The 18,037-nt window shown below is 38.5% G+C and overlaps 1 protein-coding gene across 1 annotated transcript; it reads left to right on the top strand.

Annotated features, from left to right (window-relative positions):
- Positions 1–5,879: 5,879 nt before the first annotated feature.
- mTerf5 (mitochondrial transcription termination factor 5) lies at positions 5,880–11,536 on the top strand. The gene is made up of 5 exons (XM_065237367.1): positions 5,880–5,938; positions 9,162–9,284; positions 9,352–10,324; positions 10,389–10,613; positions 10,674–11,536. Exons 2-5 carry the CDS (start codon positions 9,170–9,172, stop codon positions 10,951–10,953), a joined length of 1,593 nt encoding a protein of 530 aa, XP_065093439.1. The 5' UTR covers positions 5,880–5,938; positions 9,162–9,169; the 3' UTR covers positions 10,954–11,536.
- The last annotated feature ends 6,501 nt before the right edge of the window (positions 11,537–18,037 follow it).

Below are 18,037 nucleotides of genomic sequence, written 5' to 3'. Positions count from 1 at the left end.
CCTATTGGTTTTTCAATCGCTGTTCAACAGCCGCTATCCTCTGATAGCATAGAAGAATTCGTTCGTAACGAGTTCACTATTTATTTACAGCCGCTACCCTTTGGTAGCCTCAAACTTATCGTTCGTAACGATCGCTGTTATTAACAGCCACTACGCACTGGTAGTTTTATTAACTTTCGTTCGTAACGAAAAAAAAAATAAAATCGCTGCTTTTTATATTCTGCGTTCATATTTACTTTAAAGGCCTGTATAGAGATCGAAGCGAAGCGAAAATCTCATACAAAATACTACATTTTTCACCTACGCGAAAAACGCAATTGGCAAATATTTCGCTTCGCTTTGAACTGTAAACAGATAGGATCCAGCGAAATCTAATTTTGTGGATCGCATCTTTTTCGCTTACGTTTTTTTTTTTCGTGCGTGCAGCGCTCGCGAAAAGAGCAGCAGCTAAGCGAAAAGTTGACGTTTCGGGAGAGCGTATCTGTCAGATTTTCACTTCACCGGAGGTGTAAACTGATCGATTTCGTTTCACATGAACTGTAAACTGCGAAAAAAGGAAACTGGAAAATGTTCCACAAACATTTGTTCACAACCTTTTTCGCTAGCGAAATTTCATGATTTTTCGCGTGCTTCAATTTTCGTTTCGCTTCGATCTGTATACTAGGCTTAAAACATAATTTAACCGGTACAATAATAAGTGTTTATTTCACACGCTCAAAATACAACGAACCAATGACAGTTCCCTATTCCCCAGGCCCGTACTCCAGGGTAGTCACTGGAGAACCAAAATCACCCTCGCTAGCAGGGCCGTACCCGGGTACCACATGATCCACTCTTTAGGTTAGCTGGCGAACCGAATTTTTAGCGATGAAAGCGCCTTTGTGGCCAAAAAGGCTGTATACAGTATACTGTTTATCTTCACAAGGCGTAAACCAAATGAAGATTTGTTTAATATTTTAAATAAATGAATTTCAGCATATTATTTTATTCAATGGACAACTGTGACACGTCAGACACATTTTCTAGTGATATACATACTTATTGAAGAAAGCAAACTTATTGGACGGTAGCTAGAATTCTTCAAACAGCTCCAATACTACTACTACACTAGTAAAAATCCACACATAACTAATAGAAAATTTCTATAAAAGATTAAGCATAATATTCATTTGGCTACACATAATTAGATATCATGGAACAATACACATACAGATTATGTATCATATAAACAGTATGTGTGATCACATATAGAGATGATATGTGCAAGTGAGATTTATGTGTCTGGCTTATAGAAACTATATCATAAATATAATTGCAAAAATCTATGTGTTTAACACATAGAAACAATCATTGACTTTTTCTCAGTGTATTGTTGATAAATCAATACACGTTCATACCTGCCATTAGAAATAACTTTCATAAAGACCTGACTTTCATAAAAGTGCGAACTAAATATAAAATTGGTGTAGAAGACAAAAGCCTTTTTTTAACTTATTTTCTAAAAGTTCCGTTCAAGTTCCGCCAGAAGCTGCTTAGAATGCTCTTGGATTATGGTACCGGAACTTTCAAGTTCTTATAATGACTTAAAAAAGAGGCTGCTTAGAATTCTATAGACCATCTTCAACCAAGCTGCTTAGGCCACAAATAGCTTTTTATCAGAACTTTTGGTAACTTAGGGTTCCTTACTATTAAAATGTATGGACATTAATTGTAAAATTCTTTAAGTAATAAAACTCTGAAAAATTCCATATACCAGAAATTTTAAATATTTTCTTGGAGGATATTTTCAGGAGATTTAGATTTTTTTTAGTTGATATGTTGAACTTAATAACCATGGTGACCGCCCTATTTTGAATTTACACTTTGAGATAGACCAGCACAATGTCTGACAAAGTTGTAGAACTACCAACAATCAATACGAAACTATCGATTTTAAATTGGCTCACTACTTGACTAGCCTATTGGTCCCAAGCAAACGATTAACGTACCCCATTCTAGTCAAAATTCTAGTACTACACAATGTTTGTTTTGATTCACTATGAAAGTTTGACAGATAAAATGAGGGGTTATTGGATTTTCCTATGTTTCGAGGGGTGATTTGACTAGCTTGGGACCGAAGATAGTACCAGAGCTGAGCCAAAAAGTTGAGCACGTTTCTTCGGGACCTACTTGTCTTAGAGTTACTTCTATGGTCTTAGCATAGAGGTAACTCTAGGACTAGAAGGTCCCGAAGAAATGTGCTCAACTTTTTGGCTCAGCTCTGGTACTATCTTCGGTCCCAAGCTAAACGATTCACCCCTCGAAACATAGGAAAATCCAGTAACCCCTCATTTTATCTGTCAAACTTTCATAGCGAATCAAAACAAACATTGTGTAGTACTAGAATTTTGACTAGAATAGGGTACGTTAAACGATTTTCTTGGGACCAATAGGCTACTCAAGTAGTGAACCAATTTAAAATCGTTAGTTTCGTATTGATTGTTGGTCTTAGCAACAATCAATACGAAACTAACGATTTTAAATTGGCTCACTACTTGACTAGCCTTTTGGTCCCAAGCAAATCGATTACGTACCCCATTCTAGTAAAAATTCTAGTACTACACAATGTTTGTTTTGATTCGCTATGAAAGTTTGACAGATAAAATGAGGGGTTATTGGATTTTCCAATGTTTCGAGGGGTGAATCAATTAGCTTGGGACCGAAGATAGTACCAGAGCTGAGCCAAAAAGTTGAGCACGTTTCTTCGGGACCTACTTGTCTTAGAGTTACCTCTATGGTCTTAGCATAGAGGTAACTCTAGGACTAGAAGCTCCCGAAGAAACGTGCTCAACTTTTTGGCTCAGCTCTGGTACTATCTTCGGTCCCAAGCTAATCGATTCACCCCTCGAAACATAGGAAAAACCAATAACCCCTCATTTTATCTGTCAAACTTTCATAGCGAATCAAAACAAACATTGCATAGTACTAGAATTTCGACTAGAATGGGATACGTTAATCGTTTGCTTGGGACCAATAGGCTAGTCAAGTAGTGAGCCAATTTAAAATCGTTAGTTTCGTATTGATTGTTGCTTCTAGTCTTAGAGTTACCTCTATGGTCTTAGTCTGTCTGAAAAGACAAATCCAAAGAAAAAAACCCGAATTTATCCACCTATGGTGTGATCAGACCCTTCTTACTTATTCAAGTTTATTTATTTTATTGTCATTATCAGTGACCAAGCCCCCCACCCCCGTGTCATCCAGTGACGCTACGCCACTGCCTGGGGGTACCCGGAATATATCCGGGTGTAGTCTATTTGGTGAGGCTACCAATCACCTTATCATCGTATATTAATGTGATTTAATGGGTTTTAATTCAATTCATATTCAAGCAACTTCCCCGGGGTACCCGGAACATGTCCAAGTGTGTCCAATGTGGTCTGGAACACTTAACACGACTTGCATTGATCTTATTTTTGAATTCTGTAGTAATTTGATGTGTCGCATGATGGTTTTGATACGTTTTCCGTTAAATCCATATTCACCGGATCTTATTCCGGTCATATCTCCGGAACCGGTTCACCGATTCCAAAACCGTTCAATAGCGTTCAATGGGACCCCAAGACCTATCATTTGGCGCCGAGTTTGTCCAAATCGGTTGAGCGGTTGCTGAGAAACGTGAGCGCATTCATTTCGTTACATACACACACACATACACACATATACACATACACACGTACACACACACACACAGACATGTTCCGATCTCATCGAGCTGAGTCGAATGGTATATGATGGTTTTGATACGTTTTCCGTTAAATCCAGCGTGAAGGCCCATATTCACCGGATCTTATTCCGGCCATATCTCCGGAACCGGTTCACCGATTCCAAAACCGTTCAATAGCGTTCAATGGGTCCCCAAGACCTATCATTTGGCGCCAAGTTTGTCCAAATCGGTTGAGCGGTTGCTGAGAAACGTGAGCGCATTGATTTCGTTACATACACACACACATACACACATACACACATACACACATGGACACACACACACACACACACACACACACACACACACACACACACACACACACACACACACACACACACACACACACACACACACACACACACACACACACACACACACACACACACTCACACACACACACACACACACCAGACACACACACGCACACACACACACACACACACACACACACACACACACACACACACACACACACACACACACACACACACACACACACACACACACACACCCACACACACACACACACAGACATGTTCCGATCTCGTCGAGCTGAGTCGAATGGTATATGACACTCGGCCCTCCGGGCCTCGGATCGATAGTCGGTTTTTCAAGTGATATCTATACCCTTCTTTGTAAGAAGGGTAAAAAAAGTTCTTCACGTTTTATATTTAATAACCCATGATAGCATGCGTGGTGGGATTCTCGGCATTTGGCACCCAATGAGGAAAATTGATACCTTTTTGACCTCTATTACACCTACATGGCTGACTGGTTGATGGTTATGACAAATAAATATTTAATTCAGGTATGAAAAGATTTACAGAAATTTCAATACACCACATACTAGAGTGTGTTTGCCTGTCGTTGATAAGCTCATCAACAGCAGCCGTGGACCCGAGGATTAGCAACCAACAACGACATCAGTACACCCCAGATGGCATGGGATCGAAACTAGAAATTATGCAGATAAAAAATCACAAATAAAATCAGCAGTTGTGTATCGATATTTTGATTTTACAACAGAAATCGATAATTTGATCTGGCAACACAATCGATATTTTAACATTGGTAACGATTGGTAGCAATATTTTGAGAAAGATCTTTATAAACGATTCACAATTAGACTTTTAGCATCTTTACAATTATTCATGAAATGGAGACGATCGCTATCGATTTTTTCTTATGAATGGCTTTGAAGATCGATTTATAGAAAATTCAGTGCCAACATTTCAAAGGGGCGTAATTGCATTTGTAAACAATGGCTTTAGTCGTCGATTTCTCGCGAATAAAAGCTCACTCATGAAAAATAATGACACCAGCAGGTAGATGAATGTTTCCTCTATCAGCAAGCATTGTAATTTTGTAGAGGTAAGATTTCATTCGCGAGAAATTGACGGTTAAAGTCATTGTTTACAAAAGCAATTACGCCCCTTTGAAATGTTGGCACTGAATTAACGAAATGGTTGGTAGAAAATTGGTGCTTTTTACACATTTCCGAAAAAGTATGATGAATCAAAACTACCCATTTTATGGAGTACTCGTCAAATACTCATTAATGAGTAAAGTTGGTTTTACTCATTTCACGAGTTATGCCACTTTTCTTCGAAATGGGTACTTTTTTACTCATCGTTAGCGGTGAGGATTAGCGTGAGTTTCGGAGTTTTCTTATATGTGTCAATGATAAATTAAAGATTGCTTGGATTCAATATTATTTTATTACAAAAAAGAAATGCCATCAACAAAAATCAGTTCTCTTTCAGAAATGACGTTTGACTTCGATTAAGGTAGGCTACAGCCCATCTAAAGGGAGTCCAACTAAAACGTATAGCTCAATTAAAGGTAGCCCAACGAGAGAAATTCGACTGTACTAAATTCTAAATATGTGTATATTTCACACATTTAAGATCTCCTAATTTACACATTGTTTTTTGACAGCTGCGTATAAAAAATGGGTATAGTTTTACTCATTAATTAGTTTACGCTGGTTACCGTGTAGAGTTTGGAACAGCGCCATCTGTGTTAAAAATAACCATTAGTAAATGGTAAGTTGTTCTTATTTTGATTTAAATCAAACGAGCGTGAAAACTAGAAAATTAAGTTTGACATGTATCTGTTTACATAACAAAGAAGACCGAGTGCTGTGCGGAGTGCAAGGAGTGCAACTGGATTGGAAAGCATTGAGTTTTAATTGTAATTGTCATTTATTTATAGCGAATTCGTTTATTATCGGGGTTGGAACCAGTTCCAACCCAGTGCGAAACCGAACTTTTTGTCAGTGCGAACCTCAACCTGAGCTGGGTTTTAAAAACAAACGATCAAACTGACGTTTGTCAGAAAACAAGCAGACCCAATCTTGATACCCGATCCAGGTTGGAACTGAATAATAAACGAATTCGCTATTAGTTAAACGTAATCCTGGGGCATAAACTCTTTATCAAGACAATATTAATAATTGTCTTCAAGGGGTCTTCGTTAGAATAATTATTAAAAAGAGGCGTTCGCGAAACCTCCAGGGTTGTACTAAAGCCCTCTAGTTAAAGTATGGACGACTGTCACCACAAAACTGAAAAAAGCTGTTCCAATCGAGCAAAGTGGTGCATTTTGACGGTTCGATTGGAACAACTATTGACAGACGTCCATACTTTTACTGTATAGGGCTTTAGGCTGTACTCGTCATTTTGATACTAGGGTAAACGCACCAATAGTGGAGGTACGTTTTTTCTTCTTTCGGGACTTAACACCACTGCGACCATGTTATTTGATCAATGGTAGTATATCTCGTGTCCCTAGTTTAGTACATGTCGTATTACTCCATCACTATTAAGAAATGATGAAGTAGGGGAAATGGATGTAATGTCGGCCTAAATGCCCCTAATTTGGGCCCATACAAAAATTCAGCAATCGACTAAATTTTTAATAGTGACCAAAAATATCCAGTAGTACCGTCCCAATGACGCGTTCATCTAGATAAAGTTGATAAATAGCAGATTTTTAGCAAAGGGCCCAATCTTAGATCCATAGGCCAACATTAGAGCCATTTCCACTATCCATTTGATGTTTTTACGGTTTCATTTATTGCAAGGATCCGACTCTAATTGAAAGGTCCCGCTATTTATACCCTTCGGAGTGTTGAAACACCCTCCAAAGGCGCACCCCTTTGTCAGTCAAAATTGGATTCCTAAGCAACAAAATTAAGGAATGACACCGATAATGACCATGCATCAGAACCCTAGTCTTAATGACTTCAACCTAGGGAACAACGAATAGAAGATGAGGAATCACATAGATGAAGACTAACCGCATAAATGCCAACCATTCGGTGGGGATTTTTGTAACAAAAAGGCTTGAAATTGTCTGCCGCTGAAACCACACAGTGTAGCATATGACTTTCTTTGGGAAAAATGTCAAGAAATTTACTTAGCATATTTTGATTTGGCGCAAGCTGTGATAAGTGCATCTTTGGAGCTTATTTTGCCCCAAAATCCCATATTTTCTGTAGTTTTTTTTTTCACCATTATGATTCTTCCACAGACAAACAGACATAACACATTGGATATTTCTCACTGTAAAACATTGTCTCTCAAACTTAACCGCCATCTGCTGAGCACACTGTGGTGGGCAGTATGGCGTAACAGATGGCGGTATTGTGTAAACGGCAAACGCAAGGGAATTGACTATGTGCGCCACAGGTGGCGATACTACCAACTACGATACTTTTAAATTGAACGTTAAATGCTTGTTCGATGAACAACTTGCGAGTGTTATGTCTGTTTGTCTGTGATACTTCATTGATTCAAATTTTCAGTACCTTTTATCAGAAGTAGCCAATATGTCTTCTAGTATTCAGCTTGTGTCTTTTAAAAACTATTGAAAACATTCATACGGGAGCATGGGGTCAAACAAACCAGATTTTTAATAAAATATAAAAGTTTTCCGAATTTAAACTCAATATTAAAAATTTAAATATGAGATTCACAAGTTTAGTCTTTTAGTCACTCAGAAAGCGAAAATATTATATTATACAATGTTACAATGTGTGGTTTCAGCGGCAGACAATTTCAAGCCTTTTTGTTGCAAAAATCCCCACTGTGCATTGCTTGACCTTACCAAACATGGTTAAAAATTGTTTATAATCCCTGGAAAAATTAATTATATTAAAACCTTTTTATCTATGATTTGAGAACTTTAATGGTAATGGTTATGGTAGTCAGTAAGGTCCATTGATGGTTTTGTAACATCGATCAATTTTATGTGCAAAGGTTGTCTGTAAATTAATTATTACCTATTCGCGATATATTCCTCGTAAAGATGACCGACAATCAAGGAATCAAAAATATTTCCAAATGACAAAATGACAAGCGATCAACGAACCGAATAATAACGCTATGTCAGAAGTCGAAAGCAATAATGATATAATCTTCTTCGTTCTTTTTCATGACAAGCAGCCCGTGCGACACAACTCACTCGGGGCGGTAAAAGGAAACGAGCAAATTGTTGGCAAGCTGCTTCACGAAGTAAACCCGAAGATGATACACGTGTGTTAATGGGAATTTTTTTGTTATGTCTTTTCTCGATTCATATCAAGCTTTGTCCTCATTCGTGTATATTGCAACAAAGAAAGCAAGCAATATATCATTATCCTTCTACACTCGGATCGAGATATGTTACAGAGCGAGTTTGTCATGGTAGTCGTAGCAACCGTTTTGTCTGTATCGTTGGTTGCTTTATGTGTTTGGATTCGCTGCCGACAATACAAAGCCATCCATGGACCTTACTGACTACCATAACCATTACCATTAAAATTCTCTAACCTTAAGCAAAAGGGTTCTAATATAGTTTTCTTTCCGAAGATGTATGGCAAAGACAAGCATTTTGAATGGTAATGGTATAACCATTTCAGTTAAAGTTTAGCAAGGATTATAAACAATTTTTAACCATTTTCGGTAAGGTTAAGTTATGGTTCGCGTTTATGCGGGTAACTAAGTCATTTTTTCCTTGTTTCAAGATCATCTTCGGTGGGCAAAGCCGAGTCTAGTCACAAAAGGCATAAAAAGTAACAAAGACTACGATGCGTTCCTTTGATTACTGAAAAATCCTGTTTTCTAGTTTGAAGTAGTCAGGACTAAGAATCGGTGGTAGATCTTACATCCCGTAACGTACCACGAAAAGGTGATCTACCCACGTTACGGGGCACGGGAGGCACGTTAGTGTAATGTGTTTGGAGACTCCATAGGCCACTATAGGAACACATTTCACTAACGTACCTCCACTATTGGTGCGTTTACCCTATTAATCAATTTGGTCAATTTCAGCGTTTATTTCTATGGGTCACTTTTTCCTAAGTATTTTTTTGTTATTCACCGTTTGTATATTGTAAAACCTAGTCCTGTATAAAGTTTTCCGTTAATTTCAGTGAAAAATATGTACAAACTTAGGATTCTACAGAAAAATCAGCGTAATTTAAATCGTTTGTTTTGTTCAGAGGCAAGATTCACCAACATAAATGAGGCAACACAGTTCTTCTATCCGCTTTTGGGTCAGCTGTCTAAATATTTTATGAAATTTTTCAATAGTAATGCTAATAGAAGCTTTTGATTTTACAGATGTTAATGAGTCTACTATGTACAAGTACCTAGCGAAGCATAGTTATCTCGTGAATATGGAACCAGTGGACGTACGTCGTAAAGTTGCCTATTTCAGGTATTTGAATGCAACCAACGATGAAATTCTAGAGCAACCAATGCTGTTTTCATTGCATTTGATTACGATTGAAAACAGATCTACGATTTTACGAGAGTGTGGATTAGTCGAATCATTGAATCTGGTAGCAATATCCAAATACATCACAATCATAAGGCAGCAGATCAAAGCTTTAAAGAACAACAAACTCATACCAATTGATTTGAATATGATGGATCAGCTTAAGAAGCAATTCGATACAGAGGTTAATCCAAACATTAATTATAGTGATGAAATGCATTTGCAAACACTTCGAGAACTCTTTCTGAATGCATTTCTTCGTGAGAGACTAAAGCTTACCGATGAGGAATTCAAAAAGCTGTGGAAGTCATATTCCAAAATAAAACACAAAAGTTTTGGTCATACTCAGCGAGTTGTGGATATCCTTCAGCACAATTTGAAACTAACTAGAGAAAAAATTGTAGGAAATCTTTATCTCCTGCATTCGGATCCTGAAAATTTACTACGATACCCCGAGGTCGTGCCTACGATAGCAGGAATGGACATAAAGGAGGTCATGGTGAAACAACCGAAGGTCATGATGGTACCATGCGACAAACTAAAGCAGCTATTGGGTCATCTTCGGGAGTTTGGAATCGATGAGGCAGGGGTGCTCAAATATTCGACGATTTTAACTCTGTCGCCCAATACTGTCCTAGCACGATTAGAGCAGCTGAAGAAAACTAAAGAATTTGAAGTGCTTTCCAAACATCCTAGGATCACCAAGCTCATAGCGTATCAAACCAAAGCGGCCATCCGACTGGACTTTCTACAGCAGCTGAAAGTTCGCTGTGCCTCATTAAATGTGTTATCTAGTCATTCACAAAGCTTTGAAAAGTATAAATTGTGAATAGTGATCAAATGGGAAAAATGATTAATAATTATTTCCTTCTCATTGCAGATATGTTAGGGAAGGTTACGATAGAACGAATGGGAAAGACATTGCTCATTACCTTAATATGGTGTTTCAACAGCAAGGCACAGATGCCGTTGAACAATTAAAGCGACATCCAAACTGGTTTCATGTACCCGCTGTACAAATGCAGGAAACGCTCGATTACCTAAGAAGCAAAGAATTTTCGTTGGACGAGATATACGAGAATGTTCAAATACTTCTATACCCTCTGTAAGTACTCTGCATACTAAAAATATCTAAAGAAAAGTAATGAAACATTATGTAACGCAGGTCGCGAATCAGCCAAAAACTAGACAAGCTCATAGAGTGCAAACAAACTAAAAAGAGGCATGAGGATTTCGGAATAGAGCTGACTTGTGTGACCCCGGCACAAATGCTATCACTGTGTTTATACATGATAGAGTTAGATTTCCATTTTACAGGAGACGGCATTTGGCCAGACCAGGTTCAGCATAGCGATTCTTCCACCACTACAAATATTGAGCTACCAAAATCGTTAAACAAAGATTACAAGTATGGAAAGAAATCATCAATGTCAATCTGTGTTTGATGAATAAAAAGATAATGTTAAGTTAACTATACTTTAATATCATTTTTGTTTGTCATCGTTTTTATTTCTTGTATGATTTATTCAGCTCAAATACCCTTTCAGGTTTAAATGAAACTTGAACATATTGTGTAACTTTTCAATAGGTTCTACACAAATAATTATCGTTAGTAAAAAAACATTGGCAGAATTAAAAGTTTGCGTTGGTTCTTTTTGGTAGAAAGCACAAAACAGAAGTAGAACTTCGGATCAGAAAGTGACTCCACTCTTCATTGGCGAACACTAGTGCACCTAGCGGTAAATGACATCTTCTACCTGCAGTTAAGATAGGCAGTATGCTATGACTATGTGAGGGCACATAGAAGCCAAAATCAAAATGATGAATTCGAACAAAATGCGTCAATTTATTATTGTGTATTTTAATCCGAGCTCGAATCACAAAACTATGCAATGAGTAGAATTTCACCAATTTTTAAGAAAAGTGCCTTCAATCCCAGCTTCAATCATTTATTTAATAAAAACAAAACATTAATGAGTAGTTGTGATCCACAAATAAGTAGCGGTTATTCATTAATGATTAACAGTCTTGGTAACAGATGCTTATTAATGCGTAATGAGTGAGGTAATGAATTAATGAGTTAAGCCTCTATTCTGAAACTTTAAATGTAACAACTCAAGGCGGGAGTACCAACAATCAATACGAAACTAACGATTTTAAATTGGCTCACCACTTTAGTAGCCTATTGGTCCCAAGCAAACGATTAACGTACCCTATTCTAGTTGAAATTCTATTACTACACTATGTTTGTTTTGATTCGCTATGAAAGTTTGACAGATAACATCAGGGGTGTGTGGATTCATGCAGAACATGCAGGGGTGAGTGAAATAGCTTGGGACTGCTTGGGACCGTTGTTCTGGTACTGAGTGAGCCAAAAATAATAATGATTTTCTTCGGGACCCAGTGGTCTTAGAGTTACCTCTATGGGAGTACTGCACGTTACCATAGAGGTAACTCTAAGACTAGAAGGTCCCAAAATAACGTGCTCAACTTTTTGGCTCAGCTCTGGTACCATAGAGGTAACTCTAAGACTAGTAGGTCCCGAAGAAACGTGCTCAACTTTTTGGCTCAGCTCTGGTACTATCTTCGGTCCCAAGCTAATCGATTCACCCCTCGAAACATAGGAGAAACCAATAACCCCTCATTTTATCTGTCAAACTTTCATAGCGAATCAAAACAAACATTGCGTAGTACTAGAATTTCGACTAGAATGGGGGACGTTAATCGTTTGCTTGGGACCAATAGGCTAGTCAAGTAGTGAGCCAATTTAAAATCGTTAGTTTCGTATTGATTGCTGGTACTCTCTTCGGTCCCAAGCTAATGATTCACCCCTCGAAACATAGGAAAAACCAATAACCCCTCATTTTATCTGTCAAACTTTCATAGCGAATCAAAACAAACATTGCGTAGTACTAGAATTTCGACTAGAATAGGGTACGTTAATCGTTTGCTTGGGACCAATAGGCTAGTCAAGTAGTGAGCCAATTTAAAATCGTTAGTTTCGTATTGATTGTTGACGTTACTTCGGGACCTTCTAGTCCTAGAGTTACCTCTATGGTACTAGTCTTAGAGTTACCTTATGGTTTAAGCTTGTTATAGATAAGTAAAAAAAAGAAGATTTTAATTCTAGTAATAAACTGTATTTGTTTTTGCGTTGTAAAAATGAAGTGAGTAAAGGCCGGCGCACAATAGATACGTTTTCGGGTTTTTTGACAGTTAGCCCATGCATTATCTGTCAAAAAACCGAAAACGTATCTATTGTACGCCGGCCTTAATGCTCGCTGCACATCATTTTGACTAGAATGGGGTACGTTAATCGATTTGCTTGGGACCAATAGGCTAGTCAAGTAGTGAGCCAATTTAAAATCGTTAGTTTCGTATTGATTGTTGCTGGTACCACAAACGAAGTGACAGACGACTAACTGGCGAAGAAATCAATTAAAATAATGTGGTTCGCTGTAATAGAATTTTCTTAGAAGCTTGTGTCATCAGCCACCAGATGGGATAATATTTTTGTTTTGTTTTTGCACAAACTTGATTTTCTTCTTCTTTCCTTTATTTAACGTCGGTCTCTGTTCCGCAATCTAGTGCCAATCACCGACGGACATCGATTGCCATCCATTGACGGCAATCGAATGTGCAGGAAGGCAGCTTCCACACCTGCGTAGGATATCGTACCCATTCAACACACATGGGCCGGGACCAACGGCTTTACTTCCCTTCCGAAGGAAGACGTGACCAGAGATTTTTATGCCTCAGAAAAATCCCACCGACCTCGGCTGGGATTGAACCCAGACCCATCGGGGTGTTAGAAAGCAGTCACGCTTACCACTACACCACCGGCGCCGGCACAAAGTTGATTTTGTGTACAATGATTCTTTGACAGTGTGCAAAGAGTGTATCATTAGAGATAGAACCAAAACATTCTAGTACATTTGGTGAAAATGCTAGTTCAATCCAGTAGTAGCATAGAGGTAACTCTAAGACCACTTTGTCCCGAAGAAAATCATTATTATTTTTGGCTCACTCAGTACCAGAACAACGGTTCCAAGCAGTCCCAAGCTATTTCACTCACCCCTGCATGTTCTGCATGAATCCACACACCCCTGATGTTATCTGTCAAACTTTCATAGCGAATCAAAACAAACATAGTGTAGTAATAGAATTTCAACTAGAATAGGGTACGTTAATCGTTTGCTTGGGACCAATAGGCTACTAAAGTGGTGAGCCAATTTAAAATCGTTAGTTTCGTATTGATTGTTGGTACAATCCAGTAGTAGTGGTGTTGCCATAGAGATTGCTAAAGTGTGATTGTGTCAGTGATTTGTTTTCATCTGGAAAATTTTTCACTATGAAGTTTTTTTTCCCGATGAAAACATTTTGCGTATACGTATACGTAACGTAGTGTGCATACGATAAACGTCAGCAAGCTCTATGTCGTACACTAAAAAATTGTAATAGCAGGTTAGTCACCAAAAATTTCGAGCCACTCCGTCTGTCACTTCGTTTGTGCTGGTACTCTGGTCCCAAGCTAATCGATGCACCCTCAAAATATAGGAAAAGCCATAGACGATGTTTTATAAGAGACGCGCGGAGAGAATAAAAGTAAATCTGGTTGCACGGCCAGGGCTGTCAGCTGATCACATGACTTTTAATTTGAGCGAATACCTACTTTTTTGATCGTTTCGGTAGTATCGGTATTCAAACGAAGTAAGTAGAACACAGAGTGAAATCAAATATAGTACCCATATTGGAGCGGATATTTTACAGAGTGTTGCTCAAAGTAGTTATGCAATCTGCTGTTCATGCTTCCTACGTTCCTACCCTGTATGAATGAAAGATCGATTATTATTATTTTTCGAAGGGACGTATCTGCTTTTGTAAACAATGTATTTGCTCGTCGATTTGGCTTAACTGGTAGCTCACCCACCGAATGCATTGTTTACAAAAGCAGATACGTCCATTTAAAAAAGTAATCGAGAAGTTCCTTTTCTGAAGTCTTTCACCAAATTCATTGGTAATTAAAAAGCGGCGTTGTAATTTTTTAAAAATATTTGCTTTTTGGCATTGATGTAAATAACAACTAATCTCAAAAGATTTTACTTGCGTTTTATTTGTACTCCCAACGTCAAATAGTATCCAATTGCACTTATCATACGCAACCATTATGAAATATAGACACAATTTCATAATATAGACACTAATATATTATGAAATTGTTATGCATATGTTGCCTAACGACGTGTTTCGGGCATCATTCAAACCATTTGTAGAATAGTTCAATAATTTGGGTTATCATTCGTTTGTGGTATTTTTTTTTATTGGGAAAACTTAATTATAATTATATAAACATCAAAAATTAAATTTCAACCGCCACCTCAATACTCCTCACGCTTTTCCTTGTGAAGCGCTCGTGTTTATTTACATTGCTCGATTGGAACCGCGTTTGACGCGCGTCTCTTATTAAACATCGTCTCTGGGAAAAGCCACGAACCCCTTATTTCAACTGTCAAACTTTCATATCGAATCAAAACAAACATAGTGTAGTACTAGAATTTCGACTAGAATGGGGTACGTTCATCGATGTACTTGGGAGTCAATGTTATAATCAGGCTTGCAATTGCTCATTACAGCTAAAATACTATTTTTCGGTATTATGAAACAATGGGAAACTATAATGATAATTTTTATTTGTAAGATGCAAGAAGAGGTGGTAAAGTTTGTGTATGACATATAAAATTTGTCAATTTTGCTTTCAGAAGGTCACAACTAGCGATTAGCTGTAACTATGAGCAACGCGATGAGCGAGCAATCAGCGATCATAAAATCGCTAGTTGTGACCTTCTGAAAGCGCTGAGCGGGGCTTTGTGGTTCATCCACCCACGTGGAAATCGTTGGCCGTTCAACACCAACGGTCGAACACGCATCGATCGAAGTAGCATCGTCGCCGCGCCAGTAACAGCAGCGCAGCAATCATCAGCAGCTAAACCAACTGGTGAGTCCGTTCTGTTTTTTTCGTTGAGTGTGGCGTCCGGCGAGGGCGCCACGGAGGACATTTTTTTGCCGACCATAAGGTCGAAGAGCATGAAGCTAACATTTGGAGAAGTCCAAGAATTGTAAGGTTGGGTGTCGGTAAGACAAACGTGCGCACGTAACGTCATACATGGATGCCCACCCAACCCATCAATGTTAGACACCCGGGTGCCAAGCTTTGCCGTTCCCCGCTTGCTGCATCGTCGTGGGATTCGTCAAGAAGAGACACAAGAGCACAGCACAGATAGGTAATTACGCACACAAGGATAGGACCAGATAGAGAAATAGAATAAAGAGGAGTAGAAAATATACAAACAATGGAAATTTCGTAAAAGCATGCTTTAGTCAATAATAAAATCTCAACTTACCGTTTTTCGTTGTGAAATAAATGTTTGATTTGAAATTGATGTAATGTTGTTGATCAGTTCTATCCAACCCGGGGGCAACTTGACAAGTCCAGTACATTTCCAGTGTACTCCGAAAATTTGGTGCTGGTGGTTCTGTCAAACTCACAAATTTCAGAAGTGTTATCTGAATAGGGCGAATGCAGATATGTAAATAAAGTAAAAAAAATACTGAACATAAAAACAGATAGCCTCATCTGTTTCTTGAAACTTCAAGTTGGTGGGGAACAATGTTAATTAAACGGACGGGTGTAACAAAAGACAATCACTGAAATTTATTCGTTTTAGAAGCTCATTATGAATATCTTTTGTTGAGAGATGCTTATTTTAATTTATTTTATTTATTTCTTCATGTTTGAATGAATATACGAAATGTTAGTGTTCACACAGCAAACCTGCTACTCACCGCGAATAAGAATCAATTTTGTTTTTTTTTTCACCCCTCAATAGAAAGATGGGGAAGTAAACTGTTTTTAATGATACGGCTTTTTATTGCAAGTCTTCACCGCACAAGTATGCTCAGAAACTTTATTCTTAAGACTGATAATATTCAAGAGCAAAATATAATAGAATCAACCAATGTGTTTTTATTTCTATTTGATTATATAAGAAAAACTTCCATCAATCTGTTCCAATTTGTTTGGATTTATTTCATTTCACCACGAAAATCATAAATCGCTCTTTTCACATGGCATTCTTGCTTGTTGTTTGACATCCACACATGGTGAAACAAAAAGTTGCCTTCCCATAGAGAAATACCATTGCGGCGGTGAAGGGCAGTCCCTTTGTTTACGTTGTGTGGCGACATCTACTATTTGCAAGTGGGTACGTGAAACTAAGATTATCTGTCACCTTGCCGGGGAGTTGGTTCTATCCAAGATTAGAATGAGAGGAAAAAAGTATCTTTACGTTGTTTTCGGGTCCGTTTAATTATGTTGTTGTCTTCCGCATGGTCGGAATTTGACTGTTATGTTGCGTACCTCTTTTACTGCAGCTGCGCCTCTGGCGGAATTTAAGGGAAACTACCCACATACAGCGGGCTAGTCGCCCACGGCTCGCCCCCGGACCGCTCGGCGGACGGGGCGGACTTGGGCGACTCGAACCTCGCGGCGCCGCTTGGTCCAATTTTGGTCGCCGGCGCGCCGGGGGCGACCATATTTGCAACATTTGGGCGCCTGAGGCGAAAACGATACCTGTCAAAAATCTGATCGTTTCGGCCATTTTGTCCGCCCCCAGGCGCCCCGGCGCGCTCACGGTTGTTCACCACCATTTTCTTTTTCAATGGGTTTTAAATTAATAAAAATAAAAACAGTTGAAGCATGAACATGACTTCATCAATAATCTTTATTTATCTTATTCTTATAACTAACATATGTTTTTTTTTAAATAGAACTTAACCTAACAATAATATCTTACATGCTAGGTCAACCGCATCATGTGACAAATCAAATTACATGAGAATTTAATTACTAGTTCAATGGAACTCAAATCTAGTTCCAAGAACCACTTTGGCCACATCGAGACACATTCCGGGTGTCCCGGGGAAGAAGCCAACATCTGATTAGGGTCAAACCGATCATGCGACACATCAAATTACATGAGAATTCAATTTCTGGTTCAATGAAACTCAAATTTAGTTCCTAGAACCACTTTGGCCACATCCGGACACATTCCGGGTGTCCCGGGGGAAGAGGCCAACATCTTATTAGGGTCAAACCCATCATGCGACACATCAAATTACATGAGAATTCAATTTCTGGTTCAATGAAAATCAAATTTAGTTCCTACCGCTTTGGCCACATCCGGACATTGTCCGGGTGTCCCGGGGGAAGAGGCCAACATCTGATTAGGATCAAACCAATCATGCGACACATCAAAATACATGAGAATTCAATTTCTGGTTCAATGGAACTCAAATCTAGTTCCTAGAACCACTTTGGCCACATCCGGACACATTACGGGTGTCCCGGGGGAAGAGGCCAACATCTGATTAGGGTCAAACCCATCATGCGACACATCAAATTACATGAGAATTCAATTTCTGATTCAATGAAACTCAAATGTAGCTCCTAGAACCGCTTTGGCCACATCC

Source organism: Ochlerotatus camptorhynchus, unplaced genomic scaffold, assembly GCF_037179485.1.
Source record: "Ochlerotatus camptorhynchus isolate MF236.1 unplaced genomic scaffold, CSIRO-AGI_Acam_v1.1 ptg000609l, whole genome shotgun sequence".
In the NCBI taxonomy this organism is placed as follows: Eukaryota; Metazoa; Arthropoda; class Insecta; order Diptera; family Culicidae; genus Ochlerotatus; species Ochlerotatus camptorhynchus.
The sequence above is the reverse complement of the archived record's forward strand: the minus strand, read 5'-3'. Positions and strand labels throughout refer to the sequence as shown.